At 41.5% G+C, this 21,093-nt stretch overlaps 1 protein-coding gene across 1 annotated transcript in view; it reads right to left on the bottom strand.

Moving 5' to 3' along the window:
* LOC126455984 (uncharacterized) overlaps positions 1-21,093 on the bottom strand; it is a gene marked incomplete at its 3' end in the record, with an annotated part of 1,226,620 nt that overhangs the window by 566,787 nt on the left and 638,740 nt on the right. Inside the window, exons 26-28 of the mRNA XM_050091741.1 lie at positions 20,362-20,519; positions 7,097-7,190; positions 3,444-3,688 (exon numbers count right to left, since the gene is read on the bottom strand). Of these exons, the coding sequence (XP_049947698.1) occupies positions 3,444-3,688; positions 7,097-7,190; positions 20,362-20,519 (497 nt within the window). The remainder of the gene's footprint in view (positions 1-3,443; positions 3,689-7,096; positions 7,191-20,361; positions 20,520-21,093) is intronic.

Here is a 21,093-nt window from a genome sequence, read left to right as displayed (position 1 = left end):
TGGAGAGCTGATACGATATTCCCCACCAGCAGGAAAGCTTAGGAATGAGACCTATCAACCAAAGCAGATGCATAGTCCACTTTCTGACTGGGCATGGACCTTACCCAATGCATTTACACTGCATTCACCTCAGTGCCAGGTAAAAATATACTTGTGGGGAGAGAGATTCTCCAGAGCAAGCCATAATACACTGTACACTTTTCACACAGGCCAGACGACTACAGCACACATTAGAGACGGAAAAGCATGGAAAGAAGTCGACAGCACGACAAGCTCGACCTCAAAGGTTTGCACATTTGGTATGCAAATGGACGACAAAATGTACCTGACATGAGACCCAAGACACAACGAACAATCAACATGACAAACAACTCAGAGGTTCAAAACGATTCAAATGGCTCTAAGCACCATGGGACTCAACATCTGAGGTCCTCAGTCCCCTAGACTTAGAACTACTTAAACCTAACTAACATAAAGACATCACACACATCCTTGCCTGAGTCAGGATTCGAACTTGCGACCGTAGCAGCAGCGCGGTTCCAGACCAATGCGCCTAGAATCGCTCGGCCACAACGACCGGCCAACTCAAAGGCAGATGGCGAAATTGATCCAAGAAGCAGTACAGAGGATCGTGGCTAATTCTTTGACCACGTACTACATCAGCCGCCACAGATAATAATTGGTTATTGTAGAATCACGTAGAACCTTTAGCATGCAGTACTATCTCCCTCCCTCCACCCCTGCTTGAATGTAGCAGCGGGAATCTACAACTCATCTCTAATCTTTCTTATCATTAAACTTCCTTCAGTTTCAACAAAATACTAAAATTCTTATTTAGCACCATTCATTTTCGTTAATTAATTTAATGTTTCTCTGTACCATTACTATTACTTCGATTTTTATGGCTGAAAACTATATTTGCTTAGAATAAGAAGCAATTTATGTTATCACAACAAAAGTTTTAAAATTTGCGACCTGTTTTTAAAATATTAGGCACCAGTGCTTTGAATGTGCAGTACATCAAAAGAAAACATGAAATGTCCCAAAAACGTGATAGGGCACCCTACGTGACTGCAATCTGGACCAATGTACACAACAAGGTGTTGTAAGCCTCCGTCAAGGCGGCGTATTGCTAAACAATTGCAGAGACATTTCCGAAGCCGAAGAAACTACAAATAATCTACTTTGCAACAAGTCCATACTACAAGCAGTGACACGCGGTAACCTCCGCGTCTTCCGTCATTCTACGTAAAGAACAAATACAGGTGTCGAACTGCACACGAAAAACTATTAGCCTTTTTTTATAGAACCGCTTCACATGCTATTAATATCACTGATATTCTGATGTTTCCTGTAGCTAAACACTTCACTTATTTCAAAATTAATAACGTAGAGCCTAATGCACAAGACTTTTCATTTACTTAGCAGATCGGCACTGAAAGCTCCAAACAGAATGATCCTAGCAAGGCTTGGTCTCGATAGATTCTCTGATCTATCTTTGTCCAGCTTGCGGGAAGCTGTTTACCTTCCGCGTCCATAGGCGCAACAGGTGCTTTGTTGACTTAAGCCTGTCGGTCACGATCACGCAGTGAGTCATGTGCTTGAGTTAGTCGGAACCTATACACTAGTGATGGGCTAGAGGCGCTATCACTGCCATATCACAACCAGTTACCCAATACAAAATTTGAAAAGCAATGTACCAAACACTTTCATGATTTAATAATGAAAAACTGCACTGTTTATTTATGTTTTCGTGCTTAGCACAACGCGTTTCGAGAATTTATTCTCATTCTTATGTGCATTTTTACATCAAAGTTTTTGGTGTAAGTTCTAGACTTTTGCGCAGGAGAAGAAATTTAATAGGGTCACATCAAATTATCGGAAAACTGACGGGAAAGAAAACCGAAGAGAAAAATTCGCTGCTATGCAGTTGCAACCGGTGCTTTTGTTTATAGGAAAGTTGTAACGTCAGATAACTGTAGCCAAATGCTAACTGGGGAGGATCGACAATTGGTGCAGCGTCTGTTAAATGGCGTTTAACATGTACAAGTGTAACAAATTTCATATAAACAGATGGAAACGTGCATTTCTGAATGAACAGACGAATGTAGATCAGTTTCTGAAACAGTCAACGATACATTTACGAAGCAAGCAGCCGAAGAGATTTAAAGGAGAATGGCCACCTGAAACGTCATTTAGGGAAGACAGACGCCACACTGAGATTCATTGCAATCATCATAATGAAAAGTAAGACATTTACAAAGACTCTAGCTTGCATACGTTTGTTATAGCCACTGATGACCTTCGGCGAGACTGGGACAGTTGTAAAGTGGAATTGTACGTTTAAGAGCACAGCGAAACCATCAGAATGTCTCGGTGGTAATTTTCAGTTTCACGCCACCTTTCTTCTGCGGCCTGTAGTGGTGGAGTGTGGAGATGGGGGGGGGGGGGGGGAGGGGAAGAGGAGGAAGAGGGAGGCGGGAGCGTGTGTGCAATCTGTGTTTTAACACTGGTTTGGCGAGACTCATTAACATGTCTCATCTTCACACGACGAATAATTCTATCGTTTAAATATTACCTCATTACAAGTTTCTGATCTCGTGTCTAACTTGACAAAAATACCTCACACCAGACTGGTCTTTCACTTAATCAGACACATGTTTCCAAGTTCAATACACAGTTCAAACATTGTACGTCCCACATTGCTGTTAATCATTGTTATCATTGACCACTATCACTGCCCAATGCTTGTACTGTCTTTCCATAATCCCTTGTCCGCCTCGATAGCTAAGTGGTCAGTGCGGCGGTCTGTCATGCCAAGGGGCCCGGGTTCGATTTCCGGCTGGGTCGGAGATCTTCTCCGTTCAGGGACTGGGTGTTGTGTTGTCCTCGTTATCATTTCATCATCACCGGTGGAAGGCAATGGGAAAGCACCACTGGAATCACTTCCCTAGACGCTCATGCGGAGGAACTCTCTAACGAGGCTTGCCCCATGACAAGACCTGCCGTAAGGCAGAACACAAAGTAAGTTTATATGCCCTTTCCATTACCGAAAGTGAACATACTTCCCCAGAGTGCATAAAGATGTAGTTCCCTAAACTAGATATTTGTAAAAATAACGAGACTGGACCATGAAAATGAAGAGTGGAAATAACGGTATTTAGGTCATGATAGACACGTCTCCAAGTGACAAAATTCTATTGGAAATGGTTTGTGGTCAGTGTAAAACCTGTGAGACTACAAAAGTAAGTTACGCCTTTTGGCTATCTCCTACGCTCTTAAGATAATAAGGCTAAGCAGTTGTCCACTCACTAGATTAATGTGTTCGTAAGCGAACTACTGTTCCATCTTACTATTTCTTGCTTCTGAGCGACGCTACCTGTGACTATGCTGGACAATGAAATGTTAAAACAAATGGAGAACAGTGGCGAAGGTGCTGGTACCTTCCTCCTCTTGCGGAGGGAGCTGGGCTCGGTGTCGGTGGAGGAAGCCCTGCTACGCGGCGTGCGCGGGCCCTCGGCGTGTCCGGCGGAGGCGAAGGACGACCTGGAGGCGCAGCTGCGCCAGCGCGCGAGGTGCGGCGCCGCCGTGGTGAGCAGTCGGTGCAGCAGCAGCCGCAGCAGCACCACCGGCGACAGCACGCACGGCATGCACGCCAGCAGCCCGTGCAGCAGCGAGCTCGCCTGCCCTGCAACATGCCTCGGCTCGCACAGCTGTCTCGCGCCGCCTGTCTCAGCACCTGCTCCAGCAGCCTGCGCAGCAATGAGCTTGTCCAAACTGCAACATGCCTCAGCTTGCACAGCTGTCTCACTTTGCCTACCTCAGCACCTGTGTCAGCAGCCCACGCAGGAATGAGGTCGTCCAAGCTGCAACATACCTCGGCCTGGCCAGCTGTCTCCCTTTCTCAGCACTTCTGCCAGCAGACCATGCAGCAATGAACTCGTCCAAATTGCAAAGTGCCTCGGCTCGCACAGCTGTCTCCCTTTCTCAGCATTTGTCAGCAGACCATGTAGCAATGAAATTGTCCAAACTGCAACATGCATTGCCTCGCAGACCTCTTACACACTGCCTGTCTCAGCACCTGCGTCAGCAAACTGTGCAGCAGTGAGCTCATCCAAAATACACCATGCCTCAACTCACACAACTGTCTCACACTGCCTATCTCAGCACCTGCATCAGTAGCCTGCACAGCAATGAGCTTATACAAACTGCAACATGCCTCAGGTTGCACAGCTATCTCACTATGCCTATCTCAGCAGCTGCATCAGTAGCCCATGAGGCAATGAGCTCGTCCGAAACCCAACTTCCTCCAGCTCACAAAGCTGTCTCTCACTGCTTATCTCAGCACCTGCATCCGCAGCCTGTACAGCAATGAGCCTGACCAAACTTAAACATGCGTTGGCTTGCACAGTTCACACTGCCTGTCTCAGTGCCTTAATCAGCAGTGCATTCAGCAATGAATTCGTTCAAACTGCAGTATGCCTCAGCTCACACAGGGGTCTTACATTACTAACATCAGCAGCAGCATTAGTAGCCCGTGCAACAGTGAGCTTCTGTTTCGTGCAACAAGCCTTGATGCACACAAGTATCTCATACTGCTTTCTCAGCATCTGCATCAGCAGTGTATGCAGCAACGAGCTTGTCCAAACTGCAACATGCCTCAGCTTGCACAGCTGTCTCACTATGGCTACTGCAATACAAGCATTATTGGCGCCAGTACAAACAGCAGTCTGCACAACATCCAGTTCTTCCCCCCTGTAACATACATCACTCACAAATGCCCATCTTAGCAGCTGTGGAATAGCCAGGGGTGTAGCCACTGTGGCTGTTTGCTTATGCAGGAGTAGGAACTGCCTCAACATTGGCAACTTCACAGACAGCATGTAAGCCAGCTTAACATGCACCAAAGCTCAGCTATCGTGTGGCATTCCTCATCTGGCACACGTTTCATGCTATGACAACCACTGTCTCAGTAGCCAGTGCAGCAGCTGGAAAACCGTTGATAGCATGCACATCATACATGACACCAGCCCAATCAGCAGGGAGTTTACCTACCCTGCAACGTGCCTAGGCTTGCGCAGCTTGTAAGTATTCTTTAGAGTCATTGATTCCAGAACTTGCAAGACCAACTTCTTTGGGGGCGTCACTGCTCGTGAGGTGCAGAGCATTGTCGGCAAAAGGAATAGGAGATTGAAGTGCATATTCTTGTCTTAGATATTAAATGAGGTATACAGGCTACGTTTTTCCTTATACGAAGAGTGCAGCGAGAACGGTTCATGAATAAGAAAACTATACAGGGAGAAACTACACAATTGGCAATAGCACAAACGGCATCAATTGCCAGCAGATCATGTAGCTATGAGCTCGCTCCCCCCGCCCCCCCCCTCCACCTCCCCCATAACACGCCTCAGCTGACATAGTTGTCCATTACACTGCCTGCTGCAGCCTTTAAAGTCAATGCAGTGTCTTTTTTAGGTACAGTCTATCAGCAACAGACATTAATACCAAGTTAGTGAAAGTGTGTAAGGTAGCTGATGCTTCATTTTCAACTGTTAAGGAATGGATGGCTAAATTAATACATGTCTGTAGCGTTCCTGAAGATCTATGTGACGTACAGATGAACACCATCTAGAAAATTATATTGGATGACCGGTGACTAAAATGTATATGAAGTAGCTAATACCAGGTAAAAAATCAAACAATGGAAAAGCCAGGATGGAACGTAACAATATTTCAGAAGGGAAGTTGCTACTCACCATATAGCGGAGATGCTGAGTCGCAGATAAGCTCAACAAAAGTATTTTCTCACTTACAGCTTTCGGCCAATGGCCTTTGTCAAGAATAGACACTTACTCACACACACACAAACTCACGTAAACACAACTCATACACACGACTGCAGTCCCAGGCAACTGAAGCCGTTTTCAGTTGCCTCGGTCTGCAGTTGCGTAATGTGTGTGTGTGTGTGTGTGTGTGTGTGTGTGTGTGTGTGTGTGTGTGTGTGTATTGTTGACAAAGGTCATTGTGTGTGTGTGTGTGTGTGTGTGTGTGTGTGTGTGTGTATATATTGTTGACAAAGGCCATTCGCCGAAAGCTTTAAGTGTGAAAATCTTTTCGTTGTGCCTATCTGCGACTCAGCATCTCCGCTATATGGTGAGTAGCAACTTTCCTTCTGAAATATTAATACCAGGTGAAATCAGATGAGAGAGTGTAGTACATTTTACATGATACGTAAACTGTTTGTTTCATTGTGACTAAAATATAGAGAAAAATTGCTGAATTATTTTAATAATGAAAGTATCTGAAATTTTTCACAGGCCTCTTGCGATCGCCTTAACTTGCTTCCACAACTTCACACGAAACATATGAAACAGCTATCAAGGTAGAGGTTTAAAGTTGGATGTGCTGCACCGAAACTGATGAACTCGATTTTATATGCCGGGAAGGTTATACATAGCCATTGCTTTTCTGGGAGATGAAACGGATTTGTTTTGTTAATGATGATGAAAAAGGCAAGACAACAACTGAACACTGCTAACAATCCGACAAATTAGACACGTAACTGAGAAGGTAAGTGTACTTCAATACAAAAAAGCCAATTTTCGTCAGAACAACATACTAAGGTGCCTTCTTCAGGTAAAAGCCGGGGGACTTTTATGAATTGTTGCAATCATGTCGCCTGATTTGGTACCCTTTGCCTTCATCCTGAGTCCTCACGAATTAAAATTTATGGCTAAAAATTTCTTCATCCTGTGATGTGGTTATGGTAAAGGTATATCTTTTCAGTCCTTTCAGAATCGTATTTTTGAGGTATCTGCAATCTTCTCAGTATTATTTTGAAAGACCCTGCTGGGAAAATGCCACAGTACATTGCTCTAAAAGCGGATTACGTCACCTAAAAAAAGCACAGAATTAGAACGGTAGCCCGGAAAACTTTTAGGTTGCGTTGTCTTACGATCTCACGAGTTAGAAGTAAGAGCTCATTTATCTAAGATAGTGGTTTATCGCAGTTGATGAGATGTTTAAGAACACGCAAGTGTGACTTTTCAGTTAAATAATTGTAACGTGCTGAGCTGCAGGCGGCTGTGGTACGCACCCTTCTGCGGAGTCTGCGAGTAGCTGCTGCCACTGAGAGCCCAGTGCGGCGTCGCCCAGTCCGATGATGACGTCGTGCCTTGGCTGAGTGATGTCTGCAACAGTAACAGAGGCGTCCTCTGAGCCATGGTACATTCTCCGCAGTGGTAAAATTAAGGGCAAGGGGACTTTGTATTCCGATTTACCATCATTTATGGGGAAAGCAAATCACTTCTCAATCTACAAATTTAATTCAAAAATAAGAAAGTTAGGCAACACTAGTAGAGGATATTGTTCCCGCCGAGGTAGCAACGGCTCGCACAGCGATTGCGAAAGGACTGAAGTGCACAAGATTCCGGCAGGAGGCGTCCAGCCTGAGATAATCACTACAGCACAACACTTACCGAGGCTACGGGCAACTGAAATGAGTACAGCACAACTGACGTTCGGCTGAAATGTGGCGCGATCGTAAACATTAGGCTATGCCACAGGGAAATTGTTTCCACAATGTTAATTTGGTATTTAGATTCGTTGGCTTCGCAAACTCACAACCAAGATATCATCTTTCAACTTAACCTAGACCTTGTGCAGATCAGTCAGGCACCACAATCAAATGACATATTTCATCCGGACGCCAGCTATACGGTACTCAGTTTAGTGACTCACATCGATCCAACAGAGAACTTGTTCCACAATGGCACCAGCAGAAGGCGCACGATTCATATCACGTGGGCTGATCCCACGGTACCAGAGTGATCGGTATAACCGGAACCGCCAAACCGACTAAAAAGCTAGTTTAACTTTGATTACAGAGCTACTTAGACCCTAGAGTGTTGTGCGCCGTACGAGTGGTTGCACACTGGATCACAGTGCTTACCTGTCTGCTGTACATGAACCTGGCTTGTGGTTATGGACTGGAAACGTTTGGAACCTCGTTTTGGCTAACCTGAGCTGACCGGAATTTTTCGCTGACATTGCATCCGTTTGAATTTGTGAACCGTTGTGGTTCTGCGTCAGTAAACGCTGCGCAATGTAAACGATGAATTTAATAGAGGAGGTGATGAAAATTACTTTCTTTACTACCTTGATCTCATTAGTTTATGCAGTACACATATACGAGATTTTTTTTGTTTTTTAAGGTCTCCTACAATTTCACCATGTTACTGATACATGGCAGAAGTCGTTCCGTTTGCCGCTGCCGCTTTGCCTTGAGCGGCCCACTCTTCAGTACGAACTTTATTGCGAGCATTGTAATGATCGATTCGGCCAAGTTAAAGGAGTGTAACGTTATTCGATTTTTGAGGTCGCAAGAATAGATTACACCACAAATTCACCGTAGGGTGAAATCCCTATGTGGTTACTACATTTTGAACGAGGTGTGCTGCGGAAGTGGTCAGGAAAGGTCGAAGTGATAGGTATGATGACGATTGCTATGGACGGTAGTCGGCGGCGGATGATGATCTTACGCAGTGACCAGAACAAGTCGTTGCAGGCAAGCGGAGAGCTATGAAGTCTCAGTTCAAGAATCACTTCGCAAACCTTTCTGGGTCACCAAGTGGCACACTTCGTGTACATTGAGTACAAAACATCTGGACTTAAAATAACAATTCTCGGCAAATGCAGTAAATGTTCAAACATGTTCAATGTTAAGAGAAATTTGGGGCCTTTTTGGACAGAACTGCGACGATGGATGACGGATTTCTCTCAGAACTCCAGAAACGAAACAACAATCAATGCGTGCTCACTTCCCAAAACAAGCAAAAGTTTTTTTTGAGCGGATTCAGCAACAACAACTATAGGTGACGATCTTTTTGGACTAGAATGGTGCTATGGTCTTGACTTTGTGACACCTGGGACTTTAATCAGTGTATTAATTTTTTATGAGGCATGACGAAGGCTTTGCAGGTATATTCAAAACAAACGAAAGAAACGGTTGTCAACAGATGTCATTCTACTGTAGGACAAAGACAGACCAGATGCTGCTCTATCGACCAGACAACTTCACCGGTTAAACAGGGAGCGTGCTCCATCACCTGAGGATTTGACATAAAGTGGCTTTTACAGTTTTCCCAGTAACCTGACCACAAATGAAAAGCGCAACACTGTGTATGTTTTACAGCATTAATTTATTTTGTAAGCCGGCAACAGAAGTCACTAAATATGAAGATTTTTTCTGAAAAACTCGAAGTAACGTTAATTTACGATAGATGCAGACAGTATACGCTTGTCCTGAAAGAGAGAAATAACACGATACATTAGCTGTAATATGTGTAAACAGTAACTGTGGATCACAAACAACTACTTATTACGTAATAGGTCATGCACAAGAATCATATCTTCGAAAAATATCTAAAACATACGTTTATTCAGGTAGACGCAGAGTGAAATTCGTGACATCAGCGAAGGAAAGTATACATAATCAACACGAAAAGCACGTTTAAATATGAGGTGAAGTTTTTGGATCTAGGTTTCCGAAGCGTTAATTTACCTGACACACGTAATTTTACTCGGACATAAAGGAAATACCGAAAGTTGTCTTATATGTGTTGATATAAGTAAATAGGTGTGAACTGAACGGAATTTGTACTTAGCTGGTTTCGTGACACCTTTTACATTAGAGTCCCAAGAAGAAGAGTGTAGTGCTAGTACACTTCACAAAAGCAACGTAAAATGTGGAGCACAACAAAGCCCATTTCTGCTCGACTTGGCAAACAGCGCAGTGGAGAAGGCCGTGAAAATGTTGAAGATTACGAGAGGCCTGGACGCTCCAGCACATCATCAATGATGAAATCATAGAAAAAGCGGGAGAAATGTTTATGAACGTTCGCCGGAACACAGAGAAGTTACTGTGGATTCTGACACATCAATTCGTTCATTGCATGAAACTTTTTAAGATGTTTTGGGCATGAAATGTGACAGTAAAATTTGATCCAAGATTACTGAATATGGAACAAAGCGGTCAAGAGTCGGAAGATGAAGTCCACAATTATGCAGAACTACTTAAACGTGTCGTAACGGGTGATGAAACATAGGTTTAAGTATAGGACGTTGAAAATAACGGACAGTCATCTCACTGGAAGCATTCGGGATCAAGACCGAAAAATGCTTGAGAAGTGTGGAAATGTGATGGTTACGCTCACAGATTTCTTCGATTTTAACAGCACACCACACATGAGGTCCTCTCACAAGCTCAACGTGGTTTATGTGACGCAGTCAGAAAAGAAACTCATGGATTTTTAGAGAAAAAAATCATGGCTTTTGTACCGACATAATTCACTTGCTCACACTTAGTTACTTGTGAGTTTTTGGCCGTAACCAATGACGTCATTTTGCCCCAGCCTCCATATTCCTATGTGCCTTTTGAATGTTTCGGGAAAATAGAAAAATTTAAAATGTCGTCATTTTAAAAGCATAAATGAGAGTAAATATGCATCACCAAGAGAGTTAAAAGATATCCGGAAGTTTTCCGGGGATTGGAGAAAGCGTTGGTATGAGTGAGTAATATCGAATGAGGACTATTTTGTCGGGAAATTTCCAAACTACAGAAAAGGACCGTAAGAGCAAAAACCAAAAATAGTAGTCGAGCTCATTGTAAAGATCTGTTCAAAACACTAAGGATCTTATGCACAACATGTACCAATCAACTGTACGCATCGAATAACGTTCATAATTACTGCTCTCAGTCCGTGTCATCGAACAATATCTACAATGAACTTAGAATTACCAAGAAAGAATAACATAAAACTCAACCGTGTTGAATGATGTATTCCGAAATCTTCAGATATGTGTCACGAAGAGCGTTACCATGCTGAATCAAACAATCAACTAGGTTGTTATGGCGCCGAGAAAAAAAACTGTACAACGAATTGTCGAAGAAGACTAAAGAGTTTACTAAAACAAACTCATTCAAAGTGAAAGTTAAAATATACATGTAACGCAGTACATTCTATACAGTGACGGGTTATTTAGAAAAAAACAAAGTAGGGACGTGGTAAAAAAAGCAACACAAATAAACAATAATAATGATAATAAAACAACTATCACTTCCATAACACTTTCACACTATGTTTTCATCCTATTCTATTCTTACTGACTTCTTTACTTCCAAAGTAATGAAATTTATAACGTTAACAGCTCACTCACTCACTGGCCCAGTTTTTCAGGTTCGCAAATGGGAGGTTGCGGTACACAAGACATCGTCGCTATGGTCCTGACGTCAGCTGGTAGTGTTGAAGTGCTCTTGTGTGAAGGAACGTTCTTAAAGTGAATGGAAGTGAGAAATGAATGAACAGTGTAGCATAGGCCATTTACAATAAAGAACAACTTCTTTGCAAACAGAATTTCACACGAGAAATAAACAGAATGAGGCAACAGTGTTTCAAAATGACTGTCACTGATTCGGGTGGGTGAAATCTCCAATCTACATCCGGCCATCTTGATTCAGGTTTTTCATGGTTTCCCTAAAATACTTCAGGCAAATGCCGGGATGGTTCCTACTATAAGATCACCAGCCCAATCCTTGTCAAATTGTACCTGTATGAACACGGTGAAACGTACACACAAGAAAGAATGATGTTTCTTCTACATTGCCCATTTTTCACGTAATTCCCTTCCCGTTCTATGACTTTCTTCAAGTGAGACACAAGGGCGTGTTTTCTCCCGGTACCACTTCTTGTTCTGGTCACAAAGCGATTTCTTCCTCTTTGCGAATTACCTCTTCGGCATCTTCAAAATGTCTTCCACGAATGGCATCCTTTAAGGGTTCGATCAGGCTGAGAAGAGAGAGCCAGGTCACAGTGGTAGAGTGGATGGGATAACATTGTCCAACCGTGCTTAAATATGTGTTTCGAAGCCTTCAGACAAGTGTCAGGCCGAGCGTTACCATGTCGAATCAAACAATCAACTAAGTTGTTATGGTGCCGAAGTCGCTGGAAGCATCTACTGAATTAAGTTAATGTGTTCACAAATGCTTCAGAATTAATGATGCTGTCTTTTGGCTCACGAATGAACAAATCCGAAAGCTGCAAGTTGCCAGGTGACGACTGCGGACAGCCTTCCCGACCACTGTAAATCTTGGAGCCCTACCGAACCGCCTTCTCGTAGTGGCCTCAACCTCTTTGTCCAGCGACTAACCGTACTTTCGTCAACTGCAGTTTCTCCGTAAACTGTAGACAAACGTTTGTAACTGTTCATAACAGTTTCTTTCTCCGCAGTGTGAAATTAAATGACGACACGCTTCTTGTAACGTACATCACTTACGGACGCCATTTTGAAACATTGCTGAAGCTACGCTGTCTGTCGGAGCAAACGGAAAATTTTCAAGCACATTGCGGAGATAATGCGTACCTAAAGTTTTGCATTGGTACCATTGTTATAGGCTAAGAAAAAAAATGGTACGTCACTTTCCGGGCGACCCTCGTAAATGCCTGTGTACACAAATTACGTTACTTTTGTTGTTTTAAATCGTAATCACAAGACATATGAGTTATTTTTGTAAGGGTGATCTATGGATGGTTAAAACTACTACCGCTACTACTATAATATTGATGCGGACGAATTAATAAAATTCCTTCCAAAAAACAAAAATTCCCCTTCGTAAAATGGTTCAAATGGCTCTGAGCACTATGGGACTTAACATCTCAGGTCATCAGTCCCCTAGAACTTAGAACTACTTAAACCTAACTAACCTAAGGACATCACATACATCCATGCTCGAGGCAGGATTCGAACCTGCGACCGTATCAGTCCCGCGGTTCCGGACTGAAGCGCCTAGAACCGCACGGCCACCGCGGCCGGCTCCCCTTCGTACTTAGAAGCTTCTACAAAAAAGAAATCAGGTAGGGCTTATGAACCTCCGCCTCCTCCCTCCTCCCCCCCCCCCCCCCCAAAGTTAAAGGCAGGTACTTTTTACATACGTATAAAACATTTAATTGTCTCTAATGATGTAGACAAATCTGTTTACATGGGCAATGAGTGATGGTATTAATAGTGGCATATTCGTGCTGTCATAAATTAATTAATGACGCCAACGATTGCCAGTATCACCATTACAAACGTATTCGTGCGCGTGAACAACAGAACGAGAATACACGGTGCAGAATGGAGGATTTGTGGTTTAAAGCGTCATTATATGCTGCCTGGCGAAACGGCGGCAAAACGAGGGAAAAGAGAGCGAGATATACCTTTGTGTGCGTACCGTGCGTCATTTCACGGACATAGTTCACCGCCTGATTTACGCGAACTGGAATTAGTATGCTCACTGGGTAATCAGCAAATATAATTAGTGCATAAATCGATGTCCTCGGATGGAGGCGCCGCGCTACTAAAGAGCAACGCAGCGCGACGGTTTTAATTCGCTGTCATCATTGTACACTGCCGCATAGCTGTTTTGTTGCGTACTAAACAGTGTAGCGGCAATGCATTTCTGGAACTGATAATTTTTATGTTCTCCAGGCCTGAAATAAATGGCTTCTCTTTTTAATGTCGTAGTTCTTGAAGGTATTGTCATGTCGTACGACGTGCTGAGAAATCTCTAGTAAAAACAGTGACGAAACAGTTAAGATACTATCGTCCGGAAAGACTTAACGTGATTGTTATATAAATACGTAGTTCATAAATGTAGATGTAGATGATAGAAATGTATTCCAAGAATTAAAAACATTTTATGATGATATGTGAAAGAGTTCACCGTAAAATTCTCGTCTGGGCTATTCTTCAATTTTATTACTATAGTGCAAGCCTTCAAAATATGGACTGTATTAGGTTTTATGCATTAACATTAGCCGCACGGGATTAGCCGAGCGGTCTGAGGCGCTGCAGTCATGGTCTGTGCGGATGATCCCCGCGGAGGTTCAAGTCCTCCCTCGGGCATGGGTGTGTGTGTGTTTGTCCTTAGGATAATTTAGGTTAAGTGGTGTGTAAGATTAGGGACTGATGACCTTAGCAGCTAAGTCCCATAAGATTTCACACACATTTCGACATAAACATCATCAAAACATTACTTAAAGTAATGACAACACCTCATGCAGAATAGTTTCTGTCTATTCAAAGAAAGACACATCCTGCGACGTCACAAAAAGAAATCCGTGTCTGCAGTTTGCTGGCAGGTTTCTCATGTAAAATAGCACTTTCAAACAATTAAATGTAAATACATGTGTTTGTTCAGAAAGTAAAGAGATCAAATAACATAGACAAACTGGCAGACTATGAAATATATAACATGAACTGCTGAAACTACGACCATTTCAATATAAGTCAAAGTGGCAGAAATTTTTAAAAAGATCTTTAAGCAACTTCCTGCAGTTCTTCGTGATCGACGAGAAAATAGGCCATTGGTAGCTACCTGTATATCTGAAACTGGAAGCAGTATTAACTACTTAAAAGTCTTTCATGTACTTACAGAACAAAAACGGAGAACGGAGAATCCCACAACGTTTAAAGATTTTTCAGGTTCAAAATTACGCAGTCACATCAAACCTAACGAAAAGAGAACGAATACACCAGAGCTGTCATTGCTTCCAACAAATGTTTTCTTGAAGTATTCCTCTAATTTAATCTTATCTCCCTCTGTTCCTTCAAAAATAACCCATCCCATCACTAAAAAAAGGAAAGAAGACACACACTGTAACGTTTTTCATTATTATTGATTCAATTTCCCGTAATAATAAAAATGGCAGCAAATTTGTTCCTCCAGTGCATCACATCCATAGAGTAGAATTATTAGAAGCAAATATCTCTGGCCACAGAAAAAGTATATTATAAATGTTTTCATACTTCAGTTTGTTAATGATAAATGGACAGTAAAAACCGAATAACCAGTAAGACTTTCAACATAGACCATCAGTGAAGCAGATTCTCACAAAATACTGGTATTTTAGGGTCACATACTTTTCTGTTTTCTCTACAACATAACATTCCAAATATATGTCGTAGTTAAGAACCAAATTACAGTCAACGGACTTTCATTCGTAAAATATATTTTTTTCACGGTCTCTGTGTACCATGAGATACTGTAAGATTCTTCAATAATTAACTACATTAAGTTAAAATAAGTTAAAAGAAGGAATGTGTAACTTCAGTTTATTTAAACACAGAGGATGGTGTCCAGTGCCAAAGATAAACGTAGGGTGTTCACCGTGAAAAAGGTAGTATTTGGAAGTCTTGTTGTTGTTGTTGTTGTGGTCTTTAGTCCTGAGACTGGTTTGATGCAGCTCTCCATGCTACTCTATCCTGTGCAAGCTGCTTCATTTCCCAGTAGGTGCTGCAGCCTACATCCTTCTGAATTTGCTTAATGTATTCATCTCTTGGTCTCCCTCTACGATTTTTACCCTCCACGCTTCGCTGCAATACTAAATTGGTGATCCCCTGATGCCTCAGAACATGTCGTACCAACCGATCCCTTCTTCTAGTCAAGTTGTAGTCACATTTCAGAGCAGCCTAGGAAATACATTACTACTTCCCATAGAATATTGTGGAATGACCATGAATGTGAAATTGGTTTAATTTGAGTCTTCTTCATTGTTTAGGCCAACTGAAATGCTCGAGATTATTGAACCGAATTAATTGCAGCGTATTCTTGCCGACTGCATGACCATGACCATTACGCGAAACCAGCTGACGGATTAAAACTTTTCGCTGGACCGGGACTTCAACCTGAGGCCGTTGCCTTCCACAGGCCATGTTCGTATCGTCTGAGGTATCCAAGCAGTTCTCATAACCGTCCATCGCAACATTAATTCTGTCGGAACATTTCTCACTTGGAAACTACGCAAAATCGAATAATCCGCTCCAGAGTAAAGGATTACTTATGACGACCCTCAATCTTTTAAAAGTGTAACAAGAATAAAAAGAAAAAGACACTAACAGTTTAGTGTGACTTCAATTTCTACAAATACGTAAAAACAGTACTGCAGCCTGCATTTAACCTATGAGACTAGGTCCATATCAGTGTCAACCAATAGGTGTTAGGAGGAAATAACTTCAGACATAACCTCTCCATTTGCACCCGCTTCCCCTATTGTAACGCACTTTATTAGAGTTTTGCGTTCAAAATTCTGCTCCGTATGCCTAAAAACACCCTTGTTTCTCTGTATGTCTCCGTTATTGAGGAAATGATAATTGTTTTCAAATCTTCTCAGATCTGGTAACTGTGACTTTACCTAGTGAACAGTTTGGCTCTGAAGATAGTATATTGCTGTCATTTCCTATGAGCGGAAATGAATTGACATTTGAATTTTCCCTTCACTTCGATGATAACTGAGTGGATAAGTGCTGCATGGGACTTCAGTGGTACGGCGTCGAACGGAATTGAGGCCGGCATTTCATATAACACTGTCTCTTCGTCCTGAGGCTCATTCTTCCAGAAATGAAGTCACAAGACGCAGGCCGAAAACATGCGCTTGTTTTAACTATACATTAACATAAAGAGAAAGTAAACGATTAAACAACATTTTACGTCAAACACACTTTGTTAAGTAAAGATCAGAAACAGAAAAACAAAAATGCTGCATCATGAGACAAAAAGCTTTGGACACTTCTTAAAAAGAAAACTACGAAATTCACTCCTTAGCGTGACTGTGATAAAGTTCAATTATAAACAACAACTGACAGTTTTCTTAACAGTGAATCGAGAGATTCGCTATTCGAACGATGCAGAAGAAAACGTAATTCAACCCAGCTATAAAAATATGACATACGGTGCCGAAGGATAGAATATTATGGAATTATGTCCCATCGACGACCAAGTCATTAGGGACAGAATACAAGCTCCGCTTTGGGAAGGACAAAGCCGAAAATCTAACTTGGCTATTTCATAGGAACCTTTCTGTGTGTTACGTGAAATGACTTCAAGCATTTCAAGCACCAAAGGCAAACCTAGATCTGGATGTATGTATCTGAAACACTTTGTATAATCGATTCATTGTGTTAAACCTTTAATCTTAGATTATATCTCTTAAGTGGAGTACAAAAGGAGGTGTTGGTATAAAACATTGATTCCTATTTTTTGTGGACAATTGTTGTTTGGGGTTTCCTCTTTCAGCTGATGTATGTTCCGTTGATTTTGGATGAATGTAACTATTTTTAATTTATTTTAAAATAATTTACTGCACATACAGGGTCCAAGAGCACTTGTTAAGTTACGACAAGATATCTCGGGACTGTTTACTCTAAAAGGTGGTGATTTATGTTGATTTACATTAGAAATCCTGCTGCATAGGCTGGCTACACTCGTTGCTGTGGTATCACTTCCTGTTTATGGTATATTGCACGGTATCATCCACGTTTTGTAAGGTTCATTACACCTCGCGTTGTGTGCGTTTGGACGTGTTGCTCATTGAGTTGTGTTTCTCCGTCTAATATTTCTCCACAAATGGGAATATTTAAAAGGAGAAGAAATAAGGGAAGTAGATTGTAACGAACAAGTATTGTTGGAATTTTACATCAAGAGACTGGATTCAGTACAGCAAAGCTGAGGCAGCAGAACCCGAATGTACTCGTAGGAACACCATTCATGAAGAAGCTGGAGCGGTAATAAAGCCAGTATATAGAGATGCAGCACATCCATATCTTTTCAAGAAATACCTCACAGGAAAAACTGAGAAAGTAAATGAATCTTTCAACAATATTGTATCGACCAGGCTGCCCAAAAACGTATTTGTGGTCTTCAAAACGCTGAAGACTGGGGGGCAACGATGCTGTAATCTCCTTCAATGATGGGAATGAAGGCAGAATAAAGACTTTGAAGCAATTCGGAATTAAATCTCGCCATAAAACAGAAGCTTTCCTTCAAGAACTCGATAGACAGCGAGTCTCCAAGGCAGAAATTATGGTAAAAATCCAAGAGAAACAACAAGATGCCTCAGAGATTAAAATGACTGCATCTGAAGGTCCTCAAGAAGATAAAGATCAAAACGCGGGAGAGTTTCAAGCTGTCTCTTCATTCAGTAGTGAGCTTTCCGTTGTTTCATTCAATTGAGATTCCTGAGAACTATTTTTTTCCAAAAAAATTATCTCATAAATCACTTAAGCTAAAGATCTGACTTTTACTTCGTATTGACAGTGGTATTATGCTTATATGGATCTACAATGGTAGAGATAGCACGCATAGGTCGATCACAAAAATATTTTTAAAACCTGTATTAACAAAATCATATCTTGCTTCCTATCAAAGTTAAATACTTGATAGTAGCTCAGTACATGTATAACATGAGTCTATATCCTGGAAAAGTTTTGTGCTATTATCTTGGATAGTTACTGGGAAAATGGGATATGAATATGTTAAATGTAACATTATCGGGAGAGGACACTGATATTGCCCTAAAAGGTACACAGTGACAACACGTAGTTCTTGAATTTGATGAAGAATAATATGAAATACTGAAAACAGCTTTTGATGCATTTAGAAGCCATTAGATAGGCGATATGCAACCTGTGACGTTACATCCTACTCTAGCATTACTTTTCCTCAACAGTAGTTGTCGACACCAGTAATATTTTTCAAAGTTTGGACAGGTCAGTACTATTCAGCTGCTTTCCTGATAACTTCCACACATTTTTATACACAGTATATTTCAAGCTAAAATTTATGAAAAGGAATTACTTTATTTTCGATGTTACAATCGATAAGTACTAGCTCTGAATGTACAGTTAAAATTACTTTTTTTTTTTTAGAAACATTTGAAATTACGAATTATTTGGCACAATTAAAATTTATATTATTAATTACGCAATCTAGTACTGTTTAGTATGTTTATTTCTGGATCCATTTAAGACATAATAATCAAAACTAATGGAAATTCATTTGTCAAGAAAACTTGTAAACCCTTTGGAATATTGTTATTTTCGCTGAGTGAGGTAGTAATAAGCATGCATCTGATGCGATCGGACGTATTTTTGTAATTTGTGCGAACCATGTAATTTAGTCTTTGTCAATGCGAAAATTCAAAAGACTGTATGATATACTAAAATGTGACAAAATATATTAACGTAACAACAAAAATTCTGCAGCAACAATCTTCAAATTTATTTAGATCAGTTCAACCATGAGGACCTAAAATGTTAGAATTTCAGCCTCAAGAATGAGACCTGTAGACAAGAAGAACTGGAGCCAACTCTACACGAAAAGCTAATTAAACTAGGAAGTTCATTGTAATCTTCGCTCCTCTCAGATTTTTCGTAAAAGACTTTGCTTAATGTGGACAATAGATGAAATTATGAAGGAGGGGGGAGATTACAAACCGTACCCATTGTAGACTTTTAGTAATATACAGGGTGTAAATTTTAAGTTGACATTCCAGAATAACTCGAAAAGTAAGCTTCACTCGAAAAAATATGTAGAATCCAAAGTTGATTATTTTGGAGGGGGACATCTCTCGGTACTAAAATTAGCCCGCCAGCCCATGCCCCTGGGGTGGGGTGGGAGGCAACTTTAAAATTTCAAAGGAGAACCCCCATTTTTTATTGCAGAATCAGATTCTACTTAAAAAACTACGTACATTTTGTCTTAAACACTCGTTTTGATTCTTGGTAGTTGGTGCTGTAAATCAAGAAAATCCATTTTCTCATTTTTGCCTAGAAAATGGTTAGCGATAAATAAAATTACTTATTTGCTTCGTAGGACGTTTGGTTGGTTAGTTAGCTAGTCAGATGATTTGTTTGATAATTAAAAGTTGTGTGGCCTCATGACCACGAAACAAACTAAACTTATCCGAATCTGCGGAAAAAATCAATATTTGGGTCAACATTTGTAAAACTCTAATTCCTCTCTCTCAAACCCCACCCTATGGGGAGAGAAGAAGAGTTTTGGATTTAACGATTCAAAATTTACGTAGTAAATAAGTATATTTTATTTATCCATAACCATTCTCCACGCAAAAAAGGAGACATTGGTTTTTCTGAATTACAACTCCAACTTCCAAGAATCAAAACAAATGTTTAAGGCAAAATGTACATACTTTTTTTATGTAGAATCTGATTCTACAATAAAAAATGGCGGTTCCCATTTGAAATTTTAAAGTTGCTGCCCGCCCTACCCCCAGGGGGCTGCGGTGGCGGGCTAATTTTAGCATCAGCAGATGTCCGCCTCGAAAATAAGCAGTTATGGATTGTACACATTTTTTCGTGTGAAGCTTATTTTTCGAGTTATTCTGGTTTGTCAACTTAAAATATACACCCTTTATATATGCTCCAAGAGTATACAGTAATGTTACGGAGTTGTATGAAACGGAATGTCAGATAACGTGAAGGAGGAAGCCCAGCTCAGCGAGACAAGCGCATGCAGAGACTCACCTCTAGAGTGCGGAGTACGTGCATGACGGCGCCCTCGACGGACAGGCCCAGTACGTTGTTGGTCCGCGGGCAGTGCACGATGGCCGGGGGCGCCGACGTCGCCGTGATGTACGCGTCCTCCACCGACTCCGTGAGCGGCGTCGGCGGCGGCAGGTCGTCTGCAAACACTCAGCCGGTTTGCGCTTACTCTGTTGTTAAGAACTGCATTATTTTACAATGATCTAAAGTATACAGATTTTAATCATTACTTTTTTGCGTGGTCAGTTCCAATCACTGAATATCAACAAAACGAAGTAACAGTAAAGCGATTCCGTTCTCATTGTTTCATTGTCCATCAATGAAAGCCGGCCGCGGTGGCCGTGCGGTTCTAGGCGCTCCAGTCCGGAGCCGCGCTGCTGCTACGGTCGCAGGTTCGAATCCTGCCTCGGGCATGGGTGTGTGTGATGTCCTTAGGTTAGTTAGGTTTAAGCAGTTCTAAGTTCTAGGGGACTGATAACCACAGCAGTTGAGTCCCATAGTGCTCAGAGCCATTTGAACCATTTGAACCATCCATCAATGAAAACCCATAACTAAGAAAACAATGTACTCTTCACACTGTCATTGCGTTGGCTCACTTGGCGTAACTAGAGTGACTCGTACTTGTAGCCGGGAAGAAGAAACAAACGTCTCTTGACCCCTGGGGGTAGGTTTTATGGAAGAATTGCTTAGTACAGACTAATTCGATTCTCTTCA

The sequence above is a fragment of the Schistocerca serialis genome, chromosome 2 (genome assembly GCF_023864345.2).
Source record: "Schistocerca serialis cubense isolate TAMUIC-IGC-003099 chromosome 2, iqSchSeri2.2, whole genome shotgun sequence".
NCBI lineage: Eukaryota > Metazoa > Arthropoda > Insecta > Orthoptera > Acrididae > Schistocerca > Schistocerca serialis.
This window is presented reverse-complemented; position numbering and strand designations above follow the sequence as displayed.